The sequence below is a fragment of the Cryptomeria japonica genome, chromosome 3, assembly GCF_030272615.1.
Source record: "Cryptomeria japonica chromosome 3, Sugi_1.0, whole genome shotgun sequence".
Lineage (NCBI taxonomy): Eukaryota > Viridiplantae > Streptophyta > Pinopsida > Cupressales > Cupressaceae > Cryptomeria > Cryptomeria japonica.
The window spans coordinates 209,817,894-209,839,348 of record NC_081407.1 but is presented as its reverse complement, the minus strand read 5'-3'; the positions used below and the strand labels follow the sequence as shown (position 1 = coordinate 209,839,348).

General features: G+C 38.4%; 1 protein-coding gene across 1 annotated transcript; it reads right to left on the bottom strand.

Annotated features, from left to right (window-relative positions):
* Positions 1–3,854: 3,854 nt before the first annotated feature.
* Positions 3,855–5,285, bottom strand: LOC131074541 (aspartyl protease AED3-like). The gene has a single exon (XM_058011181.2). It carries the CDS (start codon positions 5,277–5,279, stop codon positions 3,855–3,857), a length of 1,425 nt encoding a protein of 474 aa, XP_057867164.1. The 5' UTR covers positions 5,280–5,285.
* Positions 5,286–21,455: the final 16,170 nt, after the last annotated feature.

Genomic DNA, 21,455 nt, shown 5'->3' with positions numbered 1-21,455 from the left:
ATTTTTAGAGAACTGATTCACCCCCCCTCTCAGTTTTCTGCCCTGTTGCCAACACAAAGTTGATGTGACAGATTCCAAAAAGTGATTGATTTTCATAATTATTCTTGAGATGATCTACAAAAGATAGGATATCATTAATTCAAAAAGAGACTTGAAGAGTAGAGTAATATTTTTAGGAAGATGGAGGCGTTAGAGAAATAGGCTAAAGAAATAGAAGGTAGAGGTTTGGTGTATTGTTTGCTGAAGATAGAATATCTAAATTTAAATGGGAAAATTTGGCAAAAAATCATTAATGAAGGTTTGTCAACGTGGTGGGTATGATCTGTCATGGGCCGTTCTTGGGATTTGAAGGAAGAGAAAACCATGATTAAATGATATGACTGAGAGATTTCAATAAACAAAGCTAGGAAAGGATAGATAACCTTCTTGAATAAAGGAAGAAGGGCGGATTTGTAGAATTACTAAATCAAAATTGATTTTTGGAAACATCTAGAATATCTTAATTTTTTTAAGACAAAAATTGATTAACTCCTTTTTTTTGGTAATAGTTTGTTTGCAAAAAGTGGTATGGAAACTCGAATACAATTGATGACAACTAGAAGACAAATGGCTTTCATAGGAGAAATTGGAGAAAAGAGGCTTAGCATTATTATGAGGTATAAGCACCAAATAGTCTTGTACGCGATAAAATATATGCTAGGGGAGGAATTCTTAATGACAAACCATAGGTATCGTGTTAATACAAACATCTCTTTGATGTTTTTATCTATCTCATTAGATTTATGTCTTAGCAAAGATAAGGAAAAAAGGCTATGAAAGTTGGTTTTCAAGAAACATGTGCTAGTAGGGTTAGATGATGCTGTAAGGAATTATGACAATTTCTGGATTCCTTTGCCTAAGGATTATGACAAAATGGATGAAGAAGTGCCAAAAATTTCAATTATTCTGATGGAAGATGTGTTAGGAATTGAATGTGGAAAATATCAATTATATGTAAATAAATATTAAACAAAGGAATGAAAAACACATAAATAATAACAGAGAGGAGACAATTTTAGCGTGGTTCACCCAAAGTTGGGCTACGTCTACCTAGTAGAGAGTCCAATATTATTATCTAGTAAATTGAACTGATTACAACCAACAATCTCTTGCAACTCAATACCACTGCAAAATACTATAGAAAACCCTAACCCGCCTTTTTATCAAGACTTATATCAGTTACAAAATTAGGGTTAGAACATGTCAACCAATAGAGAAATAAATCTTGATGCCTTTATAAATAATAGAAGTTAGTTGATCTTTCGGGGGTGCTGCCCCCCCAAAACCGCCGAGGCACTGCCCCTCAACCTCGCCCTGTGACCTTGCAAGGGGCGTTGCACCTTGACCTCGACTTGGGGGTGTTGTCTCGAAACCCCAGTTGAATAATTTGGGGAGAAACTGCTTCAATAAAATTTTGAAAAATTAACCTCCGAGTCTGATTAGGCTCCATATAACAACAAGGTGAGGAGAAATACTAGGAAAATAGGCTAGAGGCTTTCAAAAGTTTGGAATTTTTAAATAATTGGATGAAAATGAAAGAAAACAGGAACCCAAATTAGATTTCTACATATATTTGACTAGAAGGTCTGGAGGATCAGATATAGGTGGATGAGTTAGAATGTGTGATCTCCTCAGATGATGATGAGATGGCATGAAAGGAAAGAGGTTATAAGGTTTTGTTGTTAGGGTTTGAGTCATATCTAATATATAGATAGCTTTGAAATAGAAGTTTATCAGGATAGTTAATCTCGTATAGGAAGCTCGATCTTTTTTGCTGATTTGCTTTGAATTTTTTTCATAGACAATTATGTAATTATAAAGCATATAGAATATTAGAGTGCTATTTATGAGTGCAAAAGGGCTTTAAACTTTGATATTATGCTTTAAATATGAAGTATCTATAAATAATGTTTTAAATTCTCTTTTATCAAAATGGTTGTTGGTCTTTCCATTAATTTAATTATAAAAGAAACTTTCTAAATCCTCGTGATGCTTCTTAAGTGTATTTTATTTTTTGAAATGTCCCTTTTATTACAATTCAAAGATTTCAATTTTGAAATTTGTTAGGAGACTTACATTTGATTTCAATATTTCATGTCCTCATTTAATTGCCCCCTTCTATTTGGACCTTCCTCTCACCAAGAGAGGATGTTTTAATGACCACCAATATAAAGTGTTGTGAACATGTTAGCCTCGGGTTGAAAAATCTAATGAATTGGCCTTATAAAAGTATTATATTGACAAGAAGCCACAAATGGATCAATGATGAGCTAGCCAAAGAGGGGTAGTAGCTCAGTTGGTAGAGAGATATAAAAGAAAATGGAAGGTCCTAGGTTTGAGTCCTAATTAGTCTGGATATGAGTTGTAGCTCAACATGTGGTATTAGAGCTAGGTTAGGAGCCCAAGCACCTACAATGTGTCTTAAAGGGGAGTGTTGTAAATAAGCCACACTTGAATTGATGATGGGTTTCCCAAATAGGGGCCAATAGCTCAGTTGGTACAACACTCTAGTAGCAAATGAAAGGTGTCAAGTAATGAAACACCTCTATAATCGTCATACATTAGAAAAATTAAGGTCTCATGAATCTATTTAGTGAAGGATAAACTAAAGTATTAATTCCTGAAGAAATATGTACTATCTCACTATCATAATCCTTCTCTTCAATTTTTTATAAATTAGTGACTCAAATTTTTATATTTTGTTACTTGGTCATAATGGTTCCAAACTGACATGAAATATCATCTTCAACATATTTAATATCTTTATTCATATGAATATCATGTTTAGTGGTGGAGGAAGGTGTAAAATATTGATAATTAAGTATTTATATATTGTTGTCAAACAATAATTATAAAAATTATAATACATCATTATGTTCTTAATGTTTAGGTGTTTTTAAGCCAAATGTTTCTTCAATATCATATGTATATGATACACTGTGATAAAGATACACTATAACTATCTAAAAGGAACATAATAGAAAATCATAAATGATCCAAAAGATATTTTGCATGGGCATCCAAAAGGTGTACATAATCATTATATGCATAGATATGCCCATTAGATTGGTTAAGGAAGGGCTACTCTAATGTAAAAGCCAGCCATCTCATGAGATAAAAATATTCTAGGACCATATATGAAAGCACATGACAAAGCATAAAATGATGTCTAATAAGCTTACTAAATTTTTTATCTACCAAAACCAATAATGATTTAATGTGTCATCATCATCATTTATGTTCTAAAAATATAAAAATAAAAGGATCTACCAAAAAACATCACATCTTAAATTCTATTTTTATTGTATCAAGAATTTTATAAAAAGATGAGCATTAGAAACTTCATAAACCAAAGCATCATGAAATAGATATCCATCATTTATATCATGTAATTATGGAATATGGAATGATCATTAATATACTTTTTCTAAATTAAATCATCATTATCCCATAATCTACAAAAGATATAGAATAAGACTACTAATATGCTGTCACACATTTATAGATTTCTCTATACAATAGCACTTTTTTATGATAAAGAAAAATATCAACTATCACAAGAAGATAAAAGAGTGCTTGTTTGGTTCGCAAATAATTAAGAGAAACAACACACCTACATTACTATCTTAAAAAAATTAAATAAATACCTCAAGAAAAATATCTGTAGCGATATTTTATATATAAATTAAAATTAAGATATATGCACTAGTTAAGATTGAAATAACACCATACTTGTACTACATAATCACGGTATTATAGGAGTGGATATTATAGGTGATAATACCGTGAATAAACACAACTCAGCAAACAAACTACTAAGCACCGCAGTTTTCACTAGCGATTCTAAGTCTAGACCCTGCGACATCGTGCACAATTCGAAACTTCTGCTGCTGATAGTTCCCAAATATGGAAAGTACAGCGTCTTCCCCGCCCGGAGGGAGGGCGAAAGCAAGGCATAGCACGGAGCCGTCCTCATTCCCAGGCCATAACGTGTTTTCCACCGGCAGAGCCAAGTCCAGACCATCGTCAAAGTGCAACGTGATGACAGGAAACTCCACCTCGCCTGACGGTTTGTTGTAGCACGTATCAAAACTCTCTCTGGGACTAGCCAAACTCAGACTAGAAAGCTGACGGCGGAAAGAATCTCGCATCGCATTATAAGCGGGCTCCACTAGTTGAGTGATAACTGTTCCCGAATCAATGATTGTTCCTCTTTCCGTCGACTGATCCAATGTCAAGGTCCCTGCTGGGATGGAATTAAGCTCATCTCCAACAGAGATTCCGTTTAACCCTACATAATAGAAGTAAGGGTACCTAGCGTTGGACAAGAGGGGCGTGAACTTCAAGCCCGAGGCAGAAAGAGCCCCTTTCCCCAGCAGGAGAGACCCCGTGAAAGCAGAGGAGAAGAGTGAGGGAAGGCAATAAGAGAACGTACTGTCATATAACGTGGCCGTCTGAGAAACGAAGGAGAGAGGTTCCCTCCCAAACCCAACCAAACCGGGCACCGATAAGCGTTGGATGAGTCCGCTCACCGCATTCGCACATCCGAAGACAAAATCCTGAACCGTCTCAGAACCTACAGACAGACTCTCAGAGGACAAGATCTCGTCCACCTCTGATTGGTCGCCGTAGTGCAGAGGAAGGCTACAGTTGACATTATTATCGTTGTTCGAACAGAAGTCCGGACTTTGACACTGCTGAGAAGCGCAGGTGAGATACTTATACGTTGACGACTTGCCTGGCTCGAATAATTGGAGCCCACTCGAGCAACTTGAGCATGGGTTGCAGGGAATCCAGGTGATGTAGCTGCCGGTATCGAGGATAGTGTAGAAGCTCTGCACAGGCGTGCCGAATTTCAGCTTGATAATGTAGTTTCCCGTGTTGATGGCCTGTCCCGAGGCCAACGGGAGGTCCGCGTCCTCTTGGGGATTAACCATACTCTTGCCGGCGCTCCATCCCCCTTTCACCATTGCTCTGTAGCGCTGGGTGTCGCCTTTGATTGACTCAGATATCGCCGTCCACCATGATGAATTGGAGAGGCGGAATGGAGAACACTTGCCTTGAATGTGCATCACACTCAAGCTTGATGTTTCTGATTCAAGCGCAGAGCAGTTCTTGTTATCCTCTGCATCTTTCCATTTGAATGATGCAAGCTTTACTCTGGCAACCTTACTGCTTTCTGCCCACACACAAACAAGTAATAGAAAAGACACTAGGACTGAGCATATACGCTTTGCCATTGTCGTCTTTGGCAAGCACAGGTCTCAGATAAAAATATCATCAAGATGGCCGTATTTATAGACGTGTATGCAATAAACTATCGCTTAACTTATCGATCCCATTGGCTTCCGTGTCCCCTTCTAGTTTACTTGACTCCTCCATATAGACTTCAATTTACGCAATTGAGTCGTCGTCTGTGCTTCTTAAATGGCTCGACTTCAATATATGGACGCAATTTGTTCGCTTGAATATCTCTCTCTCTCTAAAATCATAAAAATATGAGAAAGAAATAACTTTTTTATAGAATTAATAAGAACCCTATCAATAACTGAGCTAAAAGACAATTAATTCCAATAGCTTCAGCCTCAAAGTAAAATAGGAAAAATAAATTCATATTGAGAATCATTAAAAAAGGGTCAGTTTAAAAAATAAAAAATAATAAACTTATAACTCTAATTTTAAAAAAAAGGTCAGTTTAAAAAATAAAAAATAATAAACTTATAACTCTAATTTTAAAAAAACCATAAACTCTAAATAAAAGCTAACACAATTCAAGGTTAATTCTAATGTGGTGTCTGCTTAGTGTCCATGTTTGAGGCTTGTCTTTTGCCAGGCAACCAAGCTTCATAGATGCCCTTTTTTCTATGTAGCCAGATTGCTAAATTTCAACTAAGATTTGCAAAATAGATGCCAACTCAATTACAATTAGCATATTCATATATGCTTTTTTTTTTCAATTAAAATGCACATAGATTTTTAAATGCTTTTTGTCTCTTATCCAATGTTTGATTTTTAGAGGAACTACAACCTTGAATTAGAAACACTAGCTCAATGATAAAGAAATTTCAAATTTCAAATTTATGTTACATAAAGTTGAAAATTATAGATAGAAATTAAAAAATAATTGAAATTAAATTAAAGTACAAATAATATTAAAAATCGGATAAGTTATTTGTAAGATACGAAACACAATCATTAAAAAAATATTTAGTAATTCTACTAATAAATACAACATATGTAAATAAAAAGTTACTAAATTTATAATTATATAAATTTTCAATTATGAATTTTTTACAAAATGACTAATGAAATGTTAATTCATACTTTGGAATATCTCACATTATCTCTTAAGATTGGATATAAAGAAGTAAATATCTTATGTCATCTCATCCAAGCTTCATATAAGTTCTGCACAAGCTATTGGGTAGATTTTAGTGGGAACATATGAATGGTATACCTTTTATTGTTTATCATTATATAAAATATTTTCATGGAGGTAGAGTTGTCAAATTTAGAAGAGATTAATATGAACTCTTGATGCATTTGAGTTATTTCTCTTTGGACAGTTATCTTCTTGCTTGCAAGGAATTTTCTGATGATAGTGAAAATATTTATATCATTTATCTGTTGATGATTTATAGCTTCAGTCGGATAAAATTAAATGTTAAATTGGCCTTCAGGCCTTCAACATTTAATTATATATATCATTATGTTATTTATTATTATTATTATTGTTAAAATTGATTAGATAATAATAATTATTACTGTTGGTGTTGCAAATAAGCCATACCCGGACCGACGATGGACTTGGTTTGTATTTTTTCTTTGTTTATGCTTCATCTTTCCCACTTTTACTGTTCTCCTATTTAACTTGTTTACATATACTTTCTAAAATTATAATCGTAAAATTTCATACACTTGATATCTTCTATATATCATGATTATGTCTTTATGATTACAATCCTTTATCATTTTGATAGTGTGTAAACACATATCTATATATGTATGTATGTGTGTATGTGTATATATTCATATATATGTGTATGTATATATACATGTGTATATACATATATTTATAGATATACAAGCATCCGTCACACTTTTGGGAGAACCTCTCAACTCTTCAAACGCTACAACAAATTAATCAAGTGGACATGGAGCCCAAAAAAGCTTTCTTACAGATACGGAAGTAGATTTGCACTTTACAATGCCTGAGTATTAAAGCTCCTTCACTGAATGCCAATTCGAAAAAGTTAAAAACTGATGTCCAACTCAAAAAGTGGTGTCAAAAATCTTCATCCATATCCATATGTGTAGAAAAGGTGTCTATTTTTGAAATCAGAACAGTCACCATCGTGATTCACACAGGCACACAATCTTATTAAAGAAAAAAAAAGAAATATATACAACACAAATTGTTAGAACAACAAAATAGTTAGGGCAGAAACCGCAAAGGTGGTTAGAAAAATAAACTACCAAACCTAAACTATCTGAATAATCAAACAAACTAAAGATCCCGAAGGATTAGTTAACATTCCCCCCTTAATCCAAAGGGACATCTGTCATGCCAAGCAGCATTTAGAATCATTCAAATTTTACACGTCCCAATATATTCTACCTTGGAGGAGCCATCTTAATGGATATATTGTGAATAGTTATTAATTTAGGAAAGATAGCCAGTAAGAATGATCTTTCCCTTGTCACTGGCATTATATATGAAGTTAATAACTTATCTATAAATCCCAATGACTTTTCATTTACTCTTGCAATTGTCGTTTTTATTGAAGTTAATGTAAAAGTGTTGACAATCTTTAAATTGAGCAAGCAACTTTTCCTCTTCATCTGCCTTTTGGATGGAGTTGTTAAGTTACATCAGTGTTCCAAAAACACTTACTAACTTGGTTGAAAGTGCTGATGAGTATGTATTTTTTATTTTTCATCAGTTTTGAATATCTCTTTACAACTTCATAATTTTTGAAGTTAAGAAAATGAGTTATTGCCAAGGCTCCATTAGAGTTTGAAGCACAACTCATAACTTTTAAAACTTTTAAACTTATACCTTGTTAAGAAAAATAATCATATGATTTCATTAATTTTATATCAACATTCCAAAGGAGGCTATGAACTTGTATTGATCCAATGATTAAATTAGGCTTCTCTTCATCATTGACTCTTGAGGAGTTGGAAATTTACATCATCAACTTCAAGAGTTTTAAAACTTTTTAACTTCTTGAAAATCAAACTATCCAATTTCACAAGCTCATCCCTAAAATTTAAACTTCATTAAATTTTTCCATTAATCTTGTGATTATAGTGAAGGAGAAAACATGCACAACTTTTTCTTAGGTCAACATTTTATCACAAAAAAGTTATCACATTGTTCATAATACCACTGGGACTAAAACCTTAAAGACAATTTCATTTAAAGTGAACAAAACCTTTGATTTAGTTTGTATGACTTAATTATTTTTTTAAATCTCTCAAATTGAAAGGTGCCTTGATCTAATTTTTTTCCATATTGGTTGAAATACTACCAAGAATGTCTCCATAAAAGGATTTTGCACAAAATTTTATCATTTTCAAGATTTAATTATTTTTGTAAATCTCAACAATTTGGATGACTATTTCTAGGATTTTGACTGAGAGCATTGATGACCCCACTTTGAAATGGAAAGTGAATAAGTATGTTAGGGTAATCAAGGACCCTTTTAACCTAGAATCAATCTACAAATGATTTGGACACAAAGTTTAGAATTTGCCGAGTTTAAAAATGGGGCTAATGGGATGTGAAATTGAAGATAGTTATATGCAAAATTTGAAGATGCAACAAGAACAAAAGTTGTATTGCCCAAAATCTATTTTTTACTATAGTAAATAGTTTGGCCTATTTAATTTACCTTTGTTTCACTTAGGTAACTAGAATTTAATTGGGTAGTTGGGACTAGTTTTAATCCAACTCTCCTTTGAGATTGAGACATGTCCATATCTTGTGCTCTTTTCTCCTCCACTCTTGCCTTTATAAGAAAGACTATTGTATATTATTTTTCACCTCTCATTTCAATGCAATTCATTGATTGGTGAAATATCATCTCTATTGTAGGTTCTCTCTTTGTTGTGAAGGATGGTCTACAAATTAGCTCCTGAGGTTGTGTGCAAATTCTAACATGGTATCAAAGCTATCTTTGTTGCAACCCCTTAAGTTTTTAATAGTTTTCATCAACTTGTAATTTAAGGTCCAAACTAGTTAGATTTGTATTGGTTTGTAGAGTTTTCATCAGCTTGCAACCCATTTTCTATATTCCATATTTATTCAAAATCATCTTAATCACTCTTTATTGAGACAACCACTCATCATAAGGCATTGCTTGAGGTCCCCGACTTGACAACTTCGCTTATTAACAATTTACTCATCGCTTAATTGACACTATGAATTGATGTGGTAGTTATCTGCCAGTCCTTGGTCGCACGACTTATATCTCTTTGTACCCCTTTTAGATTGATAGCTTCATTGCTTCTTCTTGACACATTTGGAGATTGTATTTTTATTTTCTTGGTGGCCCATTTGAGGATTTGTAGTTTCTTTGCCATGGAGAGGCTCATGGGTTGAGGTTTGTCATTTCCATGGCATTGGTTAGCTCGTCATTGGTGGCCCATTTGTAGTTTCTTTGCTGTGTAGAGGCTCATGGATTGAGGTTTGTCATTTCCATGGCATTGGTTAGCTCGTCATTGGTGGCCCATTTGCAGTTTCTTTGCCGTGTAGAGGCTCGTGGGTTGAGGTTTGCCATTTCCATGGTATTGGTTAGCTCATCATTGGTCGCCTGTTTGAGGATTTGCAGTTTCTTTGCTGTGTAGAGGCTCGTGGGTTGAGGTTTGCCATTTCCATGGCATTTGAGGATTTGCAGTTTCTTGGTAGCCCATTTGAGCTTTGTCATTTCCATGGCATTGGTTTGCCATATGTATTTTCAATTAGATTGATTGATGCTTTTTGTTGTTGTTATTGCTGTCATCTAATGATTGTCCAAGTAGTATAATTTCCAGCATTCGTACAAATTGTTGTCTTCTTGATCCTAATCATCATATTTTTCAGAAGAGGTTCTTTAGTTATAGCACCATATCAATCTTCTTTGGATAGTTGTCTACAACTTCTTAATGCTTTGGTGATATTATTCACGTTCATTCTTTTAGGATATTATTTTAGAGGCTTCTTAGTCCTTCATGTTCTCATTTGGAGAGGAGTTTTCTTTAGTAGGGTTTTTTCTACTTTTATCCATTTGTGAGAAATTGCATTGCATTGTAGTTGTACACGAGTACCTAACATAGCTTTGTTTCCAAGACACATAATGCATCTCAATTTCTATAGTTTTACCCCTTAAGTTGCACTTAAGGGGAGTGCTGAAGTAAATAATTTTCCTTATTTATATTTTGTTGACTCTGAATTTTACTTTAGAAATGAACAGCCTTATGGGAAATTCAATGGTGGGGGACTGATTGCCCAGGCTCCACTGAATGACCTCCGGGATTGAGAAGCCGACTCTTCCTTGGTGTTTTGGAAAAAGGGGAGAAAGAAACACCTTAAAAACAATAAAAAATAGACTACTGAGGCGATATGCCAGATTATTAAAAGGTATGAGCATACAAAACCCAAAAACATATGACTTTCATAAGCTCATTCAACAATCTACAAGTCTGGATCAAGAACATAACCAAGATACAATTAAATTTCTTAGTAACATAAGGAAATAATCATCATGCATTTACCAGATAACAAGTGTGAAACATAGTTTAATCGGCAAAATCTTAGACAAATATATTCCCAAAGTTATTGAAATTTTAACAGAATAGCACATAGAAGACCATCAAAGCATACTAAAAAGAATATCATAAAGACCATAGGCACAATATGAATAATCCTCTCAGAAAAACAATAATAATTTTTTTTAGGCTAAAATCACTACTTAATAAACTTAATTATTCTTTTTGAAAGTTTCGAACCCCTAGCAATAGGGAAAAAACCAGCATAAATAGAGCACTCGGCTCCTGAAAATAGCCCCCAAAACATGCCAAAAAGGCATAACCTCCCTGAACAGAAAAACATACCGTGTCACCTTGGAGATCGCACCTAGCAAAATGGCCCCTAGAATTCCACTTTTCACTTGCAACAGTTCGCATACTGCCACGAACCGCAAAGAATTTACTAACCACAGATCGACTGCTAGAAAAGATTACAAAAAGGCGAGCAATCGCTTTCTTACTGCGTTAAAAGGTGGGCCTCGTGAAAGAAACCAGTCAGCACGCCTTTCCATTTGTCACCCCCGCACTGCTCCAAAATCTAGATGCCAAATATGGACCGAGGGAGCAATACTAAGCTAACAATTGTCCCACGTGCCCTGTGTTGTTGGAAAACTAAAGAGGCAAACCAAATAGGGGAAACCAGTGGCAAACCTTAAACTGAGGGGTTTAATGTGAACATTTCTTGGTGACTAACAGGGGATATTCTGCCTGCGAAATGGGGGAACCCAAAATTACTGGTTCGCAAACCAGATTTCAAGCCAAAATGGGATGGAGCAGATCAAAAGCCTGCTACAAAGGCAACCATTCATCCTCAGAGAGTATAGCTTGCACCTCTAAATTCTGGAAATACTAATCCAGGCAAATTAATTAATCAATAGGAAGGGGGACAGGCTCGTCTTGGACCTATTTCAGGAGGGCCAAGAGCTGGGCCAGAGGATGCAAAAGGAATTCCACCTCGATCACCGAAATAGGATCTCCTAGGCACTGCAGGAAAGCTCTATCTTGCTGCAAATCCTTAACCTAGCGTAATATTTGCTCAATCCCTAGCACAACATCACTCGTAGGAAAAGGAGAAGGTAGGCCCAAATAAACGAACCTCTCTAAATGCCGCTTGATGTCTGGAACTGAAAATTGCAAAGGCACTAGGGCCTCTGAAGCCTACATGATTATCCTATGCCGGTTTACGAAAACATTCGTTCTTTTAATCAATTACCTATGATCAGCAATCTCTTTCTCCCTTAGTTCCTCATCCCGAGCGGAATACAACAAATGAATAAGACCTTGGGCTACTAGGAACTTAGGACCAATGACAAGCATGGAACTATTAATGAGGGCATTGGCCTCAGCATAGAGGGATTGCGCATCACTAAGGAATCTTAACATAGGCTGCAAGGATGGATAGTACTGCTTTACCTTTTCCCAATGAGAAACATACAACTCTATCAACATGGTAGAAAAATTTAGAGAAATCTGCTGTGGAGGAGGAATGTTTAGTAATTGCAAAATTTCATTGTCCTTTGCAACCATCTCCTGCTGGAGCCAACTGCATTTGCTTTGTTCAATGGCCACTTGATTTTCCAAAGTAAGGATCTTTGCCTCCCCAGTCCTGACATCTTGCTGCAGCTACAATGTACGATCTTGTTCATGCCACAAAAGAGTCTCCAACTCTGAAATGCGCTTGCCGGATTGTCCAAGACCAGCCTCCCTTGCTTTCAGCTCTGCTTTGAAATTTGTCTTTTCCTCAGACAGTGATACTTGGGCTTCACTCAGTTGACATGCATAATCCTCTTTGAGAAGGATTTATTCATGCAGGTGCATCTGGACCTGGGCAACATCTCTAGAGGCAGCCTTTAATTGTTGTATATCTGCATCCTTCTCTTATAATTCCTTCAAAGCCACATTCCTTGTCACTTCTTGGCGTTTTAGCTAAGAACTCACATTGTTAAAGGCCGACTGCAACTTCCCTTTCTCCGAATTAGCTTGAGCTAACAGACTTTGCAGATGATTGATTTCTGAGCTCTGGGCCTTGTCTTCCTTCCTTTGCTGAGTGAGGGAATCTCGAAGACTAACATTCTCTACTTGGAGCTTTTCCAAACGATGGCTTTTCTTGATAAAATTTGTGGATACTACTTTTGAAGTCTCCTCCATCATTCCAACCTTGTCAGATGCCATGGCGCTTTGAAGGCTAACGCCAATGGCTTGTAGCGCGTAATCATCTAGTCTCATTTGAGATTCTGGTTTGTTGACCTTAGGAACAAGATTTTCAAAGTAGAGGCAATCCTTTTGCTCACTGAAGTGTGTTTGTAAATGGGGGCGGGCTGGATGAGCACCTTCCTTCTCTTTCCGCTTAGTTGTCTTACTTAGGCTAGCGGTTCTATCATAAACGACCTGCTGTTGGAACTCATCTAGCTGATCGATGGCTTGACCTGCAAAAGCTACACCAGGAGGGACTGCAAAGGGGAAATGCAAAATGGGCCAAGCGAAAGCGGTCTAGATGGGGTGGGCCACAGCCGATGGGGAAAATAATGGGACAAAAGGGGAACCCCCTAATGGGAAAAGACTTGAGGATGCTGTACCCATAACTTGGGGTGATGACTCTCAAAAACCTAGCCGACGTAACACAGGGGCTGCTGGCGATGGAAATGTTGCGGGTATGAAAGCTATGGTCGGGAAAGGGAAAGAAACTTACGGGAGCACGTCTTGGGGATCAACTGGCATACCTGCTAGGGCTAGAGTGAGAGCAGTAGGGACAGAGGTCTGCATTGCGGTCATGGGGACAGCCGAAAGAATATCCTGAGCCATAGATGAGGGAAAAAGGGGATGTACCTGGCCAGAGGAAGGTAGCGGCTATTGAAGATCTGAAGATGTTCCTGAAAATTAAGAAGGTGGGTTTCCTCCAGACGTGCTAGGATATGGCTTCTTCTTTAGAGGGCTCTTGAAGGACCACTTCTCATACAACTTCTTACTAGCCTACAAACGAGGCTTGCGAGCTGCGCTATCTAAAGGGAGGAGAATTTGTGGTTCCAGGTCCTGCCCTTCAATATTTATAATCTCAACCTCCTGCCGGGTGGACACCTCAGGAGACGAGTCTCCGTGTGAGGAACTATCACCTGTCTCATCATCAAATTTATTTACTCTACACCATTCTTGCTCAAAATGCTCATCCAGGGATGCATTCTCGATGCTAGCTCTAGGTTGATTTACTTCCTGTCTATAAACCCAAAAATCTTCCCTTTTCTTTCTGGACCAAGCTAAAGTCTTCATGTTTTCCAACAACACCCGAGGAATAGGCTTCGTGGGGTTGAACCTTTGCACAAGAGAATAGAACTTTAGTCATGGTGGGCGTTCTAAAATAGGAAAGTCCTCAAGGCCCACATATAGATTCGGGTCGTCAACTCGGGGGTTCGTGCGCTCTGCCCATAAATTCTGAGGCTCATGCCTGATGGCATTCTTTCTCTTGCTTAAGCAACCATCAGGATCATAACTCCAAGAGTCATTAATTACTACAAAACCAAGCTACACCATTTTTGACATTAGGGTTTCCTCAACAACTTTTCTTCTTACTAGAGTGATTGGGCCAATGGCCTTGTTATCTTCGGTGATAGGCATCATGCTTTCTAGCACCGATGGCCTGCTCGATTCTCACCAACTGCCTTACCATTTCAAGGGCTAGGGTTCAGTCAGTTATGTAACTGGGCAGCCAGAAAGGTTTTTCGGAGAACCCATGCACGCGGATGAAAGAAAAATCAGGGCCCACGAACTGGTCCCAAAGAGGACGCTCATTTTGCATCCAGTTCATCTAAATCTGAGAGAAATGGGCTAGTGGCTCATTGGAGATCACTCCAAAGTCCTTGAGTACAGGAGCCATAAATAGGTATGCAAACTGATAGGAATCATAGGAGGCTAACAGCAGGGGTGTCTAGTAGGACACCGACATTGCATTTCTCGACTCATCATAAGTGGCCAAGCGCATGAATTATGTGAAGAAGGTTTCATTTTGGTGCAAAAGCAGATGCACCAATATCAAAGAGAATCTGAAGCGCCGCAACTGCTAGAACTCGGACAATTGCTTAATGATGGCTCTAGCAATAGTTACAAAGAAGTCAAAGTGAAAAGGCTCTCTTTGCTTCCTACATTTGAAAAGAAAACCCATCATGGAAGCCGTGATATCCTGATCGCTATCATGCCCATAAATTTTGAGGCTCAAGTAGAGGAGATATCTTTGAGGTCATCTTGCTTTAGGTCATTGTAGGACAAAGGGAATTTTGGAAGTCCTGCCGACAGACATCGATTGAGGGTATTTTGACAGAAAGTCAAAGCATCTCTCCTGGTGCTCCAAAACTCCTCCATTGATCTCTCTGAGAAAACTTCTGTTGCTTCGAGAATTGGAAAGAACATCATCTCCCAAATGGCTTCTGGAGATATGACCAATCTCAAGAGGGAGCCGCTAACAGAGCATGAGGTGGGATCAAAAAGCTCCGCACAAGCTGCTATGAGCTTGGGTAGTATGGGACTATGGGAATCAAGGATTGGGGAGCACCATTTTTCCAGAAACGCACCGCTGCGAATTAAGGATCATTTCTATGATGTAGCATCCTTCAGCAAGCAGCCTCTCTGAGGTTCTTGGGCTGCTTATGGATCTCAGACTCAAAAATATTTTCCAAAGAATCCAGAACAATCGACGCATTCCGGGTCATCATTTTAGCCTTGGCCTTCGTCTTTGGATACTCCTTCCTTGGAGGGATGGCATGCGCAGAATAAGATAGCTCTTCAAAAACATTAACCCAGAAACCTTTGGGGACAACACTTGCGGACGCGACCTCAGAATCCATTATAGACAGAAACTTCACTTCTTTTTCCTAGAAAAACTAGAGATGGGAGATAAAATTTCGCTTGCTCTCTTTTTCCTTCCACATTTCAAAACAAAACAAACTGATAGGAGGGAAAAACCTCAAGCCTTAAATGCATGCATAACGCACCTGGATTTTTGTGAAAGTCAAGTGCGTTAATGGTGAGGTCGTGCTTACACACACGCCAGCTCAAGTTGCTAATGTACTAAACCCCCACGGATGAAGGGCATCATCATTCTCACTTCCCTAGAATACTTTTGGCTAATTCAACATTACTTGGGGGAAGTTCCTTATGCAAATCTTCTCTTTGATCGAGAGGATTGGTCATAAGTAATGATCACGCGGGCTGCAATGTACCTGAAAGTACACATGGCTCTTTGCTTCTACCCACCTCTCTCCTTGAAGTAACTGACAGGACCCCCGACATACTGAAGGCAATCCCATTCACATGACGCAAATTAATGGAGACATGACAGAGACATTGGAATTTGGGAAAGATTGAGCGCTGAGCATTGGACATCCTTTTGTCAAAATTCTGCTATAAGTATGTCTTTTCAGACGTTATTTTACCATATTGCAAGCTTTAACGGTGGAGATTTTATAGAAATGGATACTCTTGTTAGGCTCGTCAGTAAGAAAGCACAGGTTGCTTTCTTGGGAAATATTTCAGACCGGAGATTGCAGGGGATGACGCGTAGGAAGAATCCTTTAATAATAGCCGCCATTAAATGGATACTCAGAGAGGATTTTGTTGGTAATTCAGATTGATATCACGTGAATACAGACATCTATTCACAATTCATAACCTCTCTACTGGATTGTGGTCAGTCTGGGGTGCTGGCGATGTAGTTGACTCAGGTTCTTTTTCCTGAGGATTACTTAGGTGGACTAGAGAATGTAGTTGCATACTACGTACCCTTCCGAGGGCTCCCTATGGCACCTGACTTGGAGTGATTCATCATGCTCAATGAAGAAGTGGCTTGGCATCTACTCATCAGTGAGCTGAAAACCATGATGCTATCTTCTCATCGGTATCATGCCGAGCTTGCTGTGGAGTTCCTTCTATGCCTCCATTTGATAATCCCAGGTCCAGAAGGCACGGGATGGTATACTGGATTCAGAGTCTACATCTTCCCGAGAATTTTAGTGCCAGATCAACAACCAAACCTTGTTGTCATTTTCATGCATGGGGAGCCTGAGCGCACCTCCAACTTGAAGTGGCTGGGGGAAGAAGAAGACTTTGATACTGACGAAGGAGAGACTAAGGAGAGACACTAAAGCAGTGACGAACCGTAGACCTGGGCTTGAACCAAAAGATTGTAGAAAAAGGAAAGGCCAAGAGCCTGCTCATTTTGTAACGAAAATATAAGAAGCTCTTAATATAATCGATTTCTTTTGTTTTTTCTCTTCTCCTTTATCTGTCTGCTCTTTTCTCCATTTGCTTGCTAGAGGATTAAATGAGATAAATAAGATAAATAGGCATTATATAAATTATGAACATGATATACATTATATACCTTAAAAAGGGTAGGGAACCCTTAATGAAAATGTTTGAGGTGGAAACCATTAATAGGGATAGGGAGGGGGTCCCCATTCATGTATTCTAACTTGAAAGCATTGAAACCTTTGCAACCTATAATATGGAAAGGTCCCTCCCATAGGCCGTCAAACTTGGCGTGTTGGCCGGGTTTCGCCATCCTCTCATTATATTTCAATACGAGGTCTCTGAGGGCGAAAATTAGAATCAAACTCTTTTTACTGTCAAACCATCTTTTGACAATTTCCTGCCTGCCTTGGAGAGCCATGAAAGCTGCCTCCCTCGCTTCTTCTAGCTCCATAATCTCTACCAACCTTATGGCCATGGGACCATTTTTGGCAACCTCCATTTCTTTTAGCAATTGCAATGCCGAGATCTCTAGTGACGTGGGGAAAAGTGCATCTTTTCCATATACCAACCTGTATTGGGAGTTTTTTAGAATTTATTTAGGCGTTATGCGGTCTGCCCATAGCGCGCTTCTTAGGTGGTGGTGCCACTCCCTCTTCTATTCAAAACCTATCATTTTGATAAGTCTGATTAGGTTCTTGTTAGTAGATTCAACAAGTCCATTCCCTTGGGGATAGTAGTTCGAAGAGGTTTTGAGATAAGTACTTCTGCTGAGGGCGAATTGGGTAATTCGTGAGCCTATGAATGCGCACGCATTATCTGATATAACTATTTTTGGGGGACCGTATCGGCATGTCAGTTCCTCTAGGAAAGCCAACACCTTGCTTTCTGATGAATTCCATAAAGGAACAACTTCTGACCATCTGGTGAAATAATCAGTAGCAATTAGGATCCACTTATGTTCGGCTGAACTTGGGGGGTTGATCATTCCGATAAAATCAAGGCCCCATTGAGTGAAAGGCTCTTCCACTAACACAAGCCTAAGTGGTATTGTGGCTTTCTTACTTCTTCCTGTGTAATATTGGCACTCTTTGCATCCCCTTACCAAATTATGTGTATCTTTGAACATGGACAGCCAAAAATATCTAGCTTGAGTAATCTTGATAGCGGTTGTAGGTGCGGAGAAGTGGCCTCCTGAGGAGCCATAGTGAAACTCATGGAGGATTTTATCAGCTTGGCTCTGGTCTACACAACGGAGCAAAACTCCATCAAAATTTCTTTTGAAGAGGGTTTCATCTATAAGTGGAAAGCGCTATTTTGGAGTCTGTAGAACCTCTTCTTAGCTGGAGGAAGATTTTCGGGGAAAATCCCAGTCTTCATAAAATGCTTCCTTTGGTCAATCCAGTTGTCACTGGGAAGATCCAACACAAACATAACCGTTTCCTCTGCGGTCGTTTCATCACCACGGGGTTCACAACCTTTCACTATATATTCAGACAGGCCTCTCCCGCAAACAAGCTTTGTTGGCTTGATATCGACATCATATTCTAGAATCTTAGTGATCCAGTTTGCCCTCTTTTTAGTGATGTCACCCTCCATGATGTATTCCCTTACTACAGGGTGGGTTACGAACACCATGATTTTATTACAGACAATGAAATGCCTAAATTTCTTTAGTCCTTTTACGGCGGCTAAGGCCTACTTTTCGACAAAGTTGTATTGGACCTCATAATCCTTGAGAGTTTTCAAATGGAAAGCTATGGGATGCTCTCCTCCTTCTTGGGTGTCTTTTTGGGTTAGAACCATGACAATGCTATGCTGACCAGAATAAACGTACATTATGAAATCCTTAGACATGTCTGGGTTAGATAATACGGGAGCAGAAGAGATGGCATTTTTATTTCATCAAAAGCTTTTTTGGCTTCAGCATTCCATTTGAAATGTATATCTTTTTTAAGCATGAGAGTAATGGGTCTTATTATTCTGACAAAGTCAGAGATGAAATGGCTAACAAAATTGACCTTTCCTAGAAAAGATTGGACTCCCTTTTTGTTGACCGGAAGGGGAAGGTCTTTTATGGCTTTGATCTGGTCTGGATCAATGGAGACACCTTCTTTTGAAACTATATGCCCAAGCAATTTTCCTTGAGGAACCCCAAAGATACATTTTTTTGGGTTTAAGGAAATCCCAAACTCAAGACATTTTTGGAGGACTAACTCGAGATGATCAAAATGATCTTCCTGGTGTTTAGAAAACATAATTAGGTCATCTAAGTATATTAAGATGATCTTATTAATTATCTCTTTGAAAGCTAAATCCATGGCCCTTTGAAAAGTTGCTTCGGCATTTGACAAGCCGAAAGGCATCTTTTGGTATGCAAAAGTTCCCCACTTAGTAGTGAACATTGTCTTGTGCTCGTCCTCTGCTTTCACACTTACCTGACTATATCCTGAGAAATCATCGAGCATTGAGAACATTTTTGATCTGGCCACTGTGCTCAGTAATTGTTCCATGGATGGCAGGGGATAGTGGTCTTTGAGCGATGCTCGATTTAGATCACAGAAGTCCACACAGAGCCGAATATCTCCATTTTTCTTCCTAACAAAGACCAAATTTGACACCCATGTACTGTGCTTTATGGGGCAAATAATCCTTGACTTGATCAACTTCTTCAACTCTTGAGCCATGAGGGATTCAATTTTTGGGTTAACTGGTCTTTGCTTCTGTCGGACTAGCCTAGCCTCATTTGCGAGCTCTATGGTATGCTGGATGATGTTAGGATAGTAACCCCTTAAATCATCATAAGACCAATCCATGACACCTTCATATTCATCACAGTATCGGGCCAACTTCTTTCTATCTTCAGAGGAAACACCTTTTCCTACCTTAAGAATTCTTCCACTGCCGACTGACATCTCGACATAATCTTCTTTATTTGATGTGAGCTTTCACTTATCCTTTTTAGCATCCTCATGGTCAAACAAGTTCTCTAAGGTGATCAAGCCATTAGGGAGCTTATTGGACTTTAAATGAACAACTTGATTCCTGTAAGCTTCTTTTATCTTAGGTTGTAGCTGGTCGGTGAATTCTCTCGAGCTTTGGATAAACAAAGCAATCTGTTCATCAATTTCGAACACTTGCCAATATGCATCATTGTCAAGAATAGCCGAGCAGACCACCACGCTGACTGCTTGGGAGCCGGTTAGGAAGTCTGTAGTAGGATCAAAATGTGCTCCTATGGTGGCCATGTGATCTGCTATGGTATTTATTTTCTGGGGAATGCTTATGATATTGAAAGCATCAAAACTTTCTATTAGATCCCACACTCTGGCGTGGTAAAACCTCATGCGAACATGTTTAGCACTGGATATCCCTCAAACTTGATGAACTACTAGCTCTGAATCGCCAAGGACTTTCAATTTTTTAATGCCCATTTTTTCCGACATGTTCAAACCTTGGATCAGTCCTTCATACTCTGCTTCATTATTTGAGCATACAAACTACAACTGGAAAGGCTTCCGGATTTGATCACCCAAAGGGGGAGTGAGATAAACTCTGGCTCCAAAGCCCATTTTGCATTTAGTGCCATCAAAGTGTAGGGTCCATAGTGCCGATGACAACTGATCTTCAGAGAACGGATCCTTGGTGAGCCTGAGGATGATTTGATATTCTTCAAAAATGCAATAGGTATCTAGGCCAGTGGCATGGTAATTAGAAAAGGGATCTGAATCTATGAACTCATTTAGGAAAGCTTCCTGCTCAGGTGGAATCTCTCCCGTTACTTCTTCATCTTCTAAAAGCTCTACCACCTTTTGTTCATCATTGGATATAGAGGTGTGGGTAGGCTCGAAATTAATCAAGGCTTGGTCAGCTATGTGCTCAACGTGGAGGGGCTCTGAAAGGATTTTCATCTTGGTGCCATGTTGGGTGTGGAGGATAAGATAGGACCAATCTAGGGACATGTAGCCTCCTATTTTAGTAGTAAAATCTCGAGAAAGATAGAGTCCAAAGACAGGAGGGATATCGATGACTACTACTTCTTGGGACACTGTTACACTTAGACATGCAAATAATGTTAGGGGAAGGCTTTTGATGAGACCTACCATTTGGACCCTGTTCCCATCGAGTTGCATGACTCCTTTATTCAAAGAATCATACCTGATTTTTAACACCTCAGCAATTTGCTTAGGCATGACAGTAGTGCTAGCCCCAGAATCTATCATGGAGTTGTGAAAAAGTTTATCTCCAACTATAAGGGTAAGATAAAAAGGATTGGCTTAGGCTTACCTTCTCCTTGGGCAGTGGGGTGTGAAATTTCGTTTGTCAATATGGCCGAACAATGTGCTTTACCCGTTGTTGGCTGGGTGCCCATTCTGTTGGTCTGGAAAGAT